We start from the raw sequence: 12329 nt of genomic DNA, 5'->3' as shown, positions 1-12329 counted from the left end.
AATACTGAGGAAAACTAGAATAGAGTGAAGATGCAGAGAATTTTATTTGGCAATTGCAGTGTTATGTGTGGTCTTGATACCATGTTTCCCCTGAAAATAAGCCCTAGTGTGTCTTCTTGAGAAAAAATAAATATAAGACAGTGTCTTATTTGGGGGGCACGGTAGTAAGTTTTAAGAGAGTGAGGAGGGCAGAAGTCAGATTGTAATCTGGGAAGTGATGATGAGAGGAAATCTTTAGAAGTTTAACAGGGAAGGAAAGGGGGATGATGGCATCTTAGTTTAAAGGGAAGTAGTTAAGGGAAGGGTTTTGCTGGTTTGCCTTTTTTAGCCCCTTTGTTTCTTTTAGATAGGGGAGATTTAGGGCTGGGCAAGGTGTTTCACACCTGTAATCCTAGCACTCTGGGAGGCCGAGGTGGGTGGATTGCTTGCACTTACAAGTTAAAGACTAGCCTTAGCAAGAATGAGACCACTGTCTCTGAAAAATAGCTGGGAATTGTAGGGGGATCCTGAAGTCCTAGCTGCTCAGGAGGCTGAGGCTGAAGCAAGAGAATCACTCAAGCCCAAGAGTTTGAGGTTGCTGTGAGCTATAATGCCACAACACTCTACCCAGGGCAGCAAAGTGAAACTCGGTTTCAAAAAAAAACCTTTTAAGTAGTTATAGGAGGTCAGGGAAAAGAGTCAAGAGTCAAGGAGGAACTCAAAAGATGACAAGGGGATAGGAATAGAGCAGGATCGTGGAGTTGCTGATATGGAATATTAAGAGCAGAGGTAATTAGTGAGCATTGGACAGGAGTAAGAATATCTGCCACCTCCTTTCAGTGGTTTATAAATTTATATTGGATACTATCTCAGGGAAGTGGGAGGAAAACTCTGTTCCAATGAGAGGACTGAGATTGTTGATTTAAGAATGGTAATGGATTGAGAGTGGTCACTGGAGAATAAGAGTATCAAGCAGGCATAAAAGAATTACTGAATAGTACTAAGAGTGCAGCTCAGTGGGGAAGAGGGATCACCATTCTTTACTGACACTAAAATCAGAGGAGTTATATTATAGGTCATGTAACTTATATAAGAGTGAATAACAAATGTAGTGGGAATAAGAGGAAGTGCAAAGTTTTGCAGTTTTTTTGTTTTTGTTCTTTTGAGGCAGAGTCCCACTCTGTCACCCTGGGTAGAGTGCTGTGGCATCATCATATCTCACAGCAACCTCAAACTCTTGGGCTCAAGCGATCCTCTTGCCTTAGCCTCCCTAGTACCTGGGATTACAAGCATTTGCCATGACACCTGGCTAGTTATTTTATTTTTAGTAGAGATGAATGTTGCTCTTGCTTAGGCTGGGGAACTCCTGAACATAAGCAGCCTATCCACTTTGGCCTCCCAGAGTGCTAGGATTAAATGTGTGAGCCACTGCGCCTGGCCAGAAGTTTGAAATTTCAAAGGTAGACTGGTCCTACTGAAGACCAGTTACAAAGTATTGCCATGTTTGTGGTTTGTCTGATAGAGTAGAACTAATTTTTTTGTTCCTGCTTTGGAGCTCTAATTTGGTTAATTCCATTGGCTGAGTCTTCTTATATGAGGCTAAAAGGCAGATGAAAGCTGTATGTGAGGAGCACCTTATAACCATGTCGTGCTCCTACTATTACTGTGTCTTCTTTCATGGGGGGAGAGGATGTTGTTTAGGTTTATCATTGGAAATTTTGAAAGTATGTGGAATTAGGGGCAGCGCCTGTGGCTCAAAGGAGTAGGGCGCCGGCCCCATATGCCAGAGGTGGCAGGTTCAAACCCAGCCCCGGCCAAAAACTGAAACAAACAAACAAATAAACAAAAACTAGTAAGACTTAATTAGAGCCAATAAAAATCTTATCATTAGTTCAAAAAATTAAAAAAAAAAAGTATGTGGAATTGGCCGTGATGGTTAAACTGATGTTCTTGTTTGTTTTAGTGGTTACTGCAGCTTCTTTTCACACTAAAGATTCTACTAACAGAAAACCTTTAACAAAAAGTCAGCCTTGTTTGACATCCTTTAATTCTATGGACATTACTCCCTCTAAAGCAAAAAAAGGAAAAGAGAAGGAAATTGCAAAACTAAAACGACCCACAGCACTTAAAAAGGTAAACCAAAATTTGGGGGTGTTTATTTTACATGGTAAATAAGGGTTTAAGTTTGTTTCGCAAAAGTAGTTGTGTTTTAGCCACATGCCTATGAAATATTCATAGGTATGCATCTTTATGATGACTAGTTAGTTGATTTGAAGTTCTGGATTATTTTCAGCATCATGACTGCCTTTCTGTTTGGAAGAAGGCCTTGGAAAATAAGTTCTTTCTATAAGGTTAAAAAAAAAATAGAGTTAATAAAGGTAGCTAAGGGTATTAGAAAAAAGAAAAAAAAGTCAATCATTTAATATCCAGAAACATTAGATCCTAGGATTTCAGTACTAATGTCAGTATTTGCTATGTTTAGGATAACTTTTTACCCCCATCTTTCTCTTCTATAAATTAGGGATAAGTTGTTTAACTCACTATTATTATTAGGAGCCTAAGAATGAGATAATACATGTCTAAAAAATTGGAAACAGGCTCAGCACCTGTAGCCCAAGCAGCTAAGGCGCCAGCTACATAAACCAGAACTGGCAGGTTCGAATCCAGATCCAGCCCAGGCCTGCCAAACAGCAGTGACTGCTAGAACCAAAAAATGGCCAGGCGTTGTGGCAGGTGCCTGTAGTCCCAGCTACTTGGGAGGTTGAGGCAAGAGAATGGCTTGAGCCTAGGAGTTTGAGGTTGCTGTGAGCTGTGATGCCATTGCACTCTACCCAGGGCGACAGCTTGAGGCTCTGTCTCAAAAAAATAAATAAAATAAAAAATTAGAAACTATAAACTGTAAGACAAATGCAAGTATATGACCTGGTTTCATCTATTTTTTGGAAACTCTCTAGTTTGTCACTGGGATTTAAGAATGAAGCAGATGTAGTTGATAGTTATATATTCTATAACTTAATTACGTTCCCTTTAATATGTATATAGTATTTCCTTCAACTTACAGTGCCTAAAATTACTCTTAAATTTTTGACAGTCACCTCAACCCCTCATGTTCATGTTTAAGTGATGAACATGTATGCCTTGTTTATAAATATTCATTACATGATTGAAGAGTGATCAGTAATTAAAGGCGTATGACTTTTAGGTTATTTTAAAAGAAAGAGAGGAAAAGAAGGGGCGTTTAACTGTGGACCACAATCTTTTGGGATCTGAGGAACCAACAGAAATGCACTTGGATTTTATTGATGATTTGCCACAGGAAATTGTTTCCCAAGAAGGTAAGGCAGTCCACTTTTCCTTCCTTCCATGTGGTGGTCCTCCTGTCATGGAATGGGTTTAATCACAGGGTAAGCCATGACTAGTTACACTCCTAATTAGAGGATGTATACCATAGTTTATGAGGTTGGACTATTAAGTTCACCAGCTCAGCCTAGAAAAAGTGCTGTATACCTCATTGCTGAATATCACTATAGTCGCCAGGTGGCCAAGTATTTCAGAAGTGACTAGTGACATTTGGCAGTGAGTTATGTAGAATTTTTTCTAGGATGTATTCATGAACTTGATTGTCAGACTTCATATCATACCAGCTCTGATGGCCGTTCCAGATAAAGAGTTCCAGATTGCTTTGAAGCATGGAGTAGGCAGTTTTCAGTGCATAGTTTCTGAAATGGAGAACTTCGAAAGTGACCTTACTGGTAATTCAGCTACGAGGTGTGTTGCACTTTTTCTAGGATGAGTTTGCCAACTTAATTGTCTGAGCTTTTATATAAATTTATTTTTGAGAGTAGATTCTTTTGAAGGTGCTTTGGTAGGGAGATGGTTAAAGGGTGAAGACAGGTTATATAGTAGGCTTATGATGTTTTTTAGGCTTAAATCCTGAATTTGTAGTAAACCCTCAAAATTAAGATCTCACTAATACATGGTATCTCTTCCAGAACTCTCAACAATTCTTTTCATTTCGTCGTCTTTTATATTCAAAATACTGTTGGTTTATCTTCTTTGTAGGGCTATTTTTCATTAAGTCATTTTTGTTGATTTTCTTTCTTGCTTTTGTGGAATTAATATATATACCACAATGAACAGAGAATTGCAAAGCAGAGTCCAATTGGTCAGTAAAATTTAGTCCTGTACAGTAAATAGCCAATACATAGAATTCTAGTGGGTCACTAAGCAAAACTGTAGGTTTCTTCTAATATTTATACTATAATAGAAGGAGGATTTTTCACCTGGTACATATTCCTCAACTTCTTGGAATACATTTAAATCTGATTTACACATAGATTAAACAGTGTTCCATTGTTTTTAGAAAAATGAGTATACTTCTAAGACTTGTTCTACTAGGACATAATTGGTTAGGATTTCTCTTTGTACTTGTTTTAATATGATTCCTCTTGTATTTAGGCATGTCCATCCACCATTCATTCAGCAAATGTTTATTGAACACCTACCATTTTATTTTATTATTTATTTATTTTTGAGACAGATTGTCACCTTGCTGCCCTCAGTAGAGTGCTGTGGCATCTTAGCTGACAGCAACCTCAGACTCTTGGGCTCAGGCAATTCTCTTGCTTCAGTCTCCCAAGTGGCTGGGATCAAAGGTGCCTGCCACACACTCGGCTAATTTTAGAGATGAGGTCTTGCTCTGGCTCAGGCTGTTCTTGAACCTGTGAGCTCAGGCAGTCTACCTGCCTCAGTCTCCCATGTGCTAGGATTACAGGCGTGAGCCACCACCCCCACCTACCATTTGTATTTTAGTAACTACTGTGGGAGTGGGAAGGTGGGAGAATGTAATAAAGATACATAGTGGATAAGTCCTGCTGTCAAAGAGTTTATAATCTGGTAGGGAGAAGATATATGGGGGCGGGGGGCTAGACAGTTTCAAAAAAAAGAAAATGAATTCTAAAAATAGAAAAGAAGGGGATGGGTAATATGATTTAGAAAGAGGTGCAGATCTTTGTTCTTCATTTAAATCTTACAGGAAGATATGTTTTAGATAATTTGGTAATTTGGCCTTTTCTCTGTGGAAACATCTGGTCTGTGCTTGATTTTTAGGAGAATCTATCAAATTATATACATAATTTGATAGTTGACCACCTCCTTAAGTTGACCTAATAAACCAAACATGTACCATGTGTATGTATTGGAACAGTAGGCCTAGTTCCTTGTGCTGATCACCTCTGTATGTTGACTAGTTTGTTACAGTCCTTTGGGTGATCAACTTACAGGGTTCTACTGTATTTTTAAAGAGGCCGGGTCTTGCTATGTTGGCCTCAGACTCCTGGGCTTGGCCTTCTGAATAGCTGAAGTTATAGGTGTGTACCACTGCACCCAGCTAAGAATATATTTTAATAGATAATAGGAAGACTTCATTTTTGCAGTGTATGAAAATATTTATGTGTGACATGAAAAAACCCAGTTGAGGCTGGGTGTAATGGCTCATGCCCATAATCCTAGTACTCTGGGAGGCCAAGGCAGGTGGATTGCTTGAGCTCACGAGTTTGAGACCAGCCAATTCTTACTTGAGCCCAAGAATTGGAGGTTGCTGTGAGCTATGATGCCACAGTACTCTACCCAGGGCAACAGTTTAAGACTCTGTCTCAAAACAGAAACAAACAAACAAAAAATGTGTTGGCTAGGCGCCTGTGGCTCAATTGGCTAAGGCGCCAGCCACATACACCTAAGGTGGCGGGTTCGAATCCCCAGCCCAGGCCCACCAAACAACAATGATGGCTGCAACCAAAAAATGGCCGGCGCTGTGGCGGGCACCTGTGGTCCCAGCTACTTGGGAGGCTGAGGCAGGAGACTCACTTGAGCCCAGGAGTTGGAGGTTGCTGTGAGCTGTGAGGCCATGGCACTCTACCCAGGGGGACAGCTTGAGGCTCCATCTCAAAAAAAAAAAAAAAAAAGTGTTAGCTTCTGGAGAATTTGGGAATGACCCCAAAAACAACTGCCATTCTTATGTTGTTTAATATAGAGTTTTTTAGCATTTGAAGTTTCTGAATTCTTTCCCTCATCCACATCTCCACAGATACTGGACTGAGCATGCCCAGTGATACTTCTCTCTCTCCAGCAAGCCAGAACTCTCCGTACTGTATGACACCTGTATCACAAGGCTCTCCTGCTAGTTCTGGAATAGGCAGTCCAATGGCGTCTTCGACAATAACTAAAATTCACAGCAAAAGATTTAGAGAGTAAGTTTTATACTCACTGAAGTTGAATAATTTAAAGATGTTGATTATAGTCCAAATTTGGTATTTCCATTGTCACTCAGGGAGTTGAGCAAACAGAACACCAAAGATCTTTAAGTGTTTCAGGTTTTATTTCACAGCTGGTTTTATGTAAAGCATTGCCTTATGTCAGTGTACATGTGTGCATGTGAAAGTAATTGACAGTGAATATATTCTCTTTATATCAGATAGTGTTTCTATTTTTAAAATCTGGCCCCGTATATAAAATGTCTTACTATGAGTTTTCCCCCTCCAAACACCTTTTACCTTTTTTGTTTATAGTATTGGCCCTTCAAAAACACCACTCTAACTAATTAATAACAGGTTTCTATACACTGTTACATAAAATGAACCTATTATTTAAAGCTCTTTGTTTTTAAGCAAATATTTCTAAGTTTTAGAATTGAAATAATTATGGAATTTCAGAATATACCTGTAATACCCCATCTATGACTGACCTTAATTTGACAGTTATTGCTGTGAAGAATTTTAGCATTTTAATATTTATGTAATTAATTTTACCTTTAAAAATGACATATGAGGCTTGGTGCCTGTGGGTCAAATGGCTAAGGCACCAGCCACATACACCTGAGCTGGCGGGTTTGAATCCGGCCTGGGCCTGCCAAACAATAACGATAGCTGCAACCAAAAAAAAAAATAAGCCGGGTATTGTGGTGGGCACCTGTAGTCCCAGCTACTTGGGAAACAGAGGCAGGAGAATCGCTTGAGCCCAGGAGTTGGAGGTTGCTGTGAGCTGTGATGCCACGGCATTCTATCCAAGGCAAGAGCTTGAGGCTCTGTCTCAAATAATAATAATAAAATAAAGAGAACTTTAAAAAAAAAAATGACATGAAAGAATCCCAGAGTGATATTATTATCTGTGTGAGTTTAAACCACATTGGTTTGGTTTGTTCCTTTTCCTTATCATTATTTTTGAGCAAATACTTTTTGCCTAGCTTTGAGAAATTAATTAAATGTCAAATAACAGATGTGGAATAAATGAAATGTTTGGGGAATAAAACATTACATATGTATGAAATAAATAGCTTGAATGAAAAAAAGGAGAAAAGAACGATGCAAATTATATTTTTGGATATTCTGTTCTTTGATTGCATTCTTTAATTTTGTCTACTTTATGCTTTCTTCAGTCTGTCTAGCAAATCTTCTCTTCTGAAGTAGTGTCTTACTTGCAATTAATTAAGCATTTTCACACAAAAAAATTTTCCAAACTTTTTTTTTTCACTGAAGAAGGGAAGGAATAGACTTTTTGTTCACCATATAATCTAATTTAGAAATACAAATTTGCTTGCGTAATTATGCCAATTTTTCTTGTTAAGTATCTGCTTATAGTAGAGATGAGGGATGAGAACTAGAAAAGATGGAAAGCATATGCAAGAAGTATACGTGAATGACATCTTTATCCCAGAAACCGCTATTCATACAATAGTGGCCTCATGCTTCTTCCTTTCTGTTTTTTACATTATAGCCACACATAATACTATAGAACAGCATTTCTCAACCTATGGATCGTGAACCACAGGAACTGTATTAAAGGGCCATGGCATTAGTCTCTCCACTGCTATAGAGAGACTATTCAGTTGCATTGTCTCTTATAAAGACATGTGACTTTCACCTCAAGGCCTCTTTTTTGGCTTCAGCATAATTTTGAGGCCATGTTACCTAACTCCTTATTTTTATGGTTGAGAAAGTCAATCCCCAGAGAAAGTCAATTACCTGAGTTCAGAGGATGAATTGTTGGTATTAGGACATTCAGTTAGAAATTATATTTCTTTTCGTACTAGAAGCATATTTGTTATTCATTACAATGAAATAGCTTTATATTTCTTCACCAAAAATATTATACCTGTTTTTATCTAATAGCAGGCTAACATTTGATATATATACTTAGGAATTTAGCAATTAGGATTTGATATAGTACTTCCCTGAGGTTAACTTATCCTTCACATAAAAGCCAGTGTGTTGAAATTCAGAAACAAAGACATATTATCACTGTTGTGTTTTTCTAATTGAAAGATTTGAGACGTTTTAAAGACTTGCCTTTTTGGGTGGTGCCAGGGGCTCAGTGCGTAGAGCACAGGCCCCATATACCAAGGGTGGCAGGTTTGAACCTGGCCCCGACCAAACTGCAACAACAACAAAAAATAGCCAGGTGTTGTGGCAGGTGCCTGTAGACCCAGGTGCTCGGGAGGCTGAGCCCAAGAGTTGGAGGTTGCTGTGAGCTGTGATGCCACACCACTCTACCAAGGGTATCAGAATGAGATTCTAAAAAAAAAAAAAATTTGCCTTTTCATGAAAACTTTTTACAGGATTTATTTTCTCTTAAAGATATTTTCTTAATGCAGTTTTATTACTGCAGGAAAATAAATTAGCATGAAGTTACCCGTTTTTGGTTTCCTTTACAGGTATTGTAATCAGGTTCTTTGTAAAGAGATCGATGAATGTGTGACTCTTCTTCTCCAAGAGCTTGTCAGTTTCCAGGAACGCATCTACCAAAAGGATCCTGTAAGAGCAAAAGCAAGGAGACGGCTGGTTATGGGTCTAAGAGAGGTTACCAAACATATGAAATTAAACAAGATCAAGTGTGTTATAATTTCTCCAAACTGTGAAAAAATCCAATCAAAAGGTATGTACTTTTTGCTTTTGAAGTGTTTTGGTATTTACTTGGTATATTTGTGGGATATACAGTGAATTTAAAGTGTAAGCCATGTATCTTTCTTAGCAGAGTTTAGGTATGAAACAAAATATTGGGCATGAGAAAAGAATATGAAATCTTTTTTTTTTAATTTTTTTTTTATTGAGACTGAGCCTCAAGCTATCCCCCTGGGTAGAAGGCTGTGACATCACAGCTCAGAGCAACCTCCAACTCCTGGGCTCAAGCGAGTCTCCTGCCTCAGTCTCCCAAGTAGCTGGGACCACAGGCACCTGCCACAATGCCCGGCTATTTTTTAGTTGCAGCCGTCATTGGTGTTTGGCGGGCCCAGGCTGGATTCGAACCCCGCCACCTTAGGTGTGTGTGGCTGGCGCCTTAGCTGCTTGAGCCACAGGTGCTGAGCCAGAAAACGAATTCTTATACTACCTGAAATTAAGTAGTATAATAAAATTGGGTTGTAAAGAAAATCTTCATGTATGGACTCTTACTGAGGGATTTCACTTGGGCTCATGAAAGTGTCCCCTCTGTTGTGATCAGAGTGGGAACTAAAAAGAGTATATTTCTTTACCTCTGCAAATCTATTTGGCTTCTATAATTTTTGTATTACCTTTCCTTGATGTGTCTCTCTTCTTAAAAAGAATTAGAAAAAAAAAGAAAGGGTCCCACACCAGTTATAGTGGATTTGTCTCAGAAAGTTACATATAGAAACTCTTGGGTAAGCTAGCAAAAAAGATTTTTGAACCATGTTATGCACCCTCATTTGTCCTTTTTAACGGACAACTTTAGGTTGATTGGAGTAGACAGATGCATCAAGTAGCTGTAATAGACATATACAAAATAGAGGATACTGGTGAAACTAGTAATGTATAATTGATCTCGTTGCATTGTGATAAGTCACTACTTGAGCTGAAAGACTGAAAAAATGAATTAGCCACTATATATATACATATATATATATATATTTTTTTTTTTTGTGAGACAGAATCTCACTATGTTGCCCTTAGGAGAGTGCTGTGGCATCACAGCTCACAGCAACTTCAAACTCTTGGGGTTAAGCGATTCTCTTACCTCAGCCTCCAAAGTAGCTGGGACTACAGGTACCTGCCAACAACACCTGGCTATTTTTTTGTTGTTTGTTGTAGTTATCATTGTTGTTTGGCAGGCCCAGGCTGGGTTCAAACCCTTCAGCTCCAGTGTATGTCGCTGGCTCCCTAGCCGCTAAGCTATAGGCGTGGAGCCCACAATTTTTTTATTTTTTATTTTTATTTTTTTGAGACTGAGTCTCACTATATCACCCTTGGTAGAGTGCCATGGCTTCACAGCTCACAGCAACCTCAAACTCTTGAGGTCTGCTTAAGCAGTTCTCTTTCCTCAGCCTTCCAAGTAACTGGGACTATAGGCACCTACCACAATGCCAGACTATTGTTCGTTGTCGTTGCAGTTGTCATCATTGACTTTAGCTGGCCCAGACTGGGTTTGAACCTGCCAGCCTCAGTATGTGGCCGGTGTCCTACCCACAGAGCTATGGGCGCTGACAGAATTAGCCACAATTAACAGTTTACTTTCTTTGTAATAAATATTTGTTGAAATGAAATTTGATTCCTGCTATGCTAATCCCCATGGAGAAAAAAAATTCTGGGTTTGAGGGAATTTGAAATTTAATTGGGGAGAAAGAAAATACATACATACATATACATATATATGTATGTAGTGTCAGAAATGTGTATAATAGTACAAGTGCTACAAGCATTCACAAAGTCCTTTGGTGTGATGTTTTATTCTTTAGTTTTTGGGTGCCATATTAGCTCCTTTTAGGGGCTAATTAAATTAAAATCTCTACATGTTTTGATTTTCTCAGGTGGCCTGGATGAGGCTCTCTATAATGTTATAGCCATGGCACGGGAACAAGAAATTCCTTTTGTGTTTGCCCTTGGAAGAAAAGCTCTAGGACGTTGTGTGAACAAACTGGTCCCTGTTAGTGTAGTAGGGATCTTCAATTACTTTGGTGCTGAGGTAAGAATTTAGAAGACACACTCTCTCACTCCCCCACACATCCCCTGAATAGTACATTTTCTGTTGACATCTGACAGTGTTATGTTTAAGCATTTGAAAGAGTTGAGACTTTCAAAGAATAAGTGGAAAATTTTTGAGTATTGAATTTCTTTTTTAGCAGTTAAAAAACATTTACATGGGTTAATCCTACAGCATTTTGAAAGGCTTTTAGTTCCTATTTTTTGCCAGAGATGGTATTTTTCTTCTGGGCTCAACTGTGTAGGACTTGATAATTTATTTTACTGCTAGTTAAAGATACCTGATATTATGCAAGGTGAAATAATTTCTTTAGTCTATGATGGATATATTTTGTGTGACTAGCAGTCAGGGGAGAAAAGAATCCTTTAATTGGAGGGGATTTTTTTTAGAAAATGAAATTCCTAAAACGAGTTGTCACAATAATTCTGTACCTATGATGCTTTCCTCTGTTTCTGGCAGCCTGCTAATTAATAACAGAACTTTGCCTATAGAGGCTTATAATATAAAGGTTATTAATTTAGAGTAATGGTCATCAACTTTGATATTTTAGTTGATGAGACAGAGTCTCACTCTATTGCCCTAGGTAGAGTGCCGTGGCATCACACAGCTCACAGAAACCTCCAACTCCTGGGCGTAGGTGATTCTCTTGCCTCAGCCTCCCGAGTAGCTGGGACCACAGGCGCCCGCCACAAAGCCCAGCTATTTTTTTTGTTGCAATTTGGGACCAGGACCGGGTTTTAAACCTGCCACCCTTGGTATATGGGGCTGACACCCCACCCACTGAGCCACAGGCACCACTCAATATTTTAGGACTTTTTAATGAAGTTAATTTTAGAGTACATTGTGGTATCATTGAGGGCCTATATTCTCTCTTCCCAACCATAATACTTTTATACATTTAAGTGTCCTTTCCTGTCCAGTTGCCATATATGCCTGTCCTTCTTCCTGCCATCCATTTGGTTTCTCACCATCCATGAAGTTATCTATCTGTCCCTCTACTCTTCTATGAGTATATATTTAACTAATATCTGTGCTCCCACAGTAGTTCATGATTTTCATGGTATAGTGTAACACACTGCCTTGCTGCACTTCATGCATATTTCTTAACTATGAATTCTTTGGCAGCAGACCCCTTGTCTTTTGTATCCTTGATACCTTTCACATTACTTGAGAGTAAGCAGGTGATAAATGTGTTTTTGTTTGTTTTTTTGAGACAAGGTCTTAACTCTTTGCCCAGGCTAGAGTGCAGCATCATCATTTAGCTCACTGAAACCTTAGACTCCTGGGCTCAAAGCCATCCTCCTGCCTCAGCCTCTCAAGCAGTTGGGACTATAGACACCCAGATAGTTTGTCTGTTTTTTTTT

The 12329-nt window shown here is 38.8% G+C and overlaps 1 protein-coding gene across 4 annotated transcripts in view; it reads left to right on the top strand.

The window, feature by feature from the left end:
* Positions 1-12329, top strand: part of SECISBP2L (SECIS binding protein 2 like) — a 59279-nt gene that overhangs the window by 29059 nt on the left and 17891 nt on the right. For all 4 annotated transcript variants that reach the window (XR_002771952.1, XM_023510083.1, XM_023510082.1 and 1 more), the window contains 5 exons: positions 1943-2112; positions 3182-3314; positions 6065-6227; positions 8687-8907; positions 10793-10947. Coding sequence is in view for 3 of the 4 variants with exons in the window: in XM_023510083.1 (XP_023365851.1) it covers positions 1943-2112; positions 3182-3314; positions 6065-6227; positions 8687-8907; positions 10793-10947 (842 nt within the window). In the remaining variant the exon portion in view is untranslated. The remainder of the gene's footprint in view (positions 1-1942; positions 2113-3181; positions 3315-6064; positions 6228-8686; positions 8908-10792; positions 10948-12329) is intronic.

The sequence above is a fragment of the Otolemur garnettii genome, unplaced genomic scaffold (genome assembly GCF_000181295.1).
Source record: "Otolemur garnettii isolate 467f Iridium unplaced genomic scaffold, OtoGar3 scaffold00011, whole genome shotgun sequence".
In the NCBI taxonomy this organism is placed as follows: Eukaryota; Metazoa; Chordata; class Mammalia; order Primates; family Galagidae; genus Otolemur; species Otolemur garnettii.
Note: the sequence above shows the minus strand (reverse complement) of the source record. Positions and strands in the feature narration are given on the sequence as shown.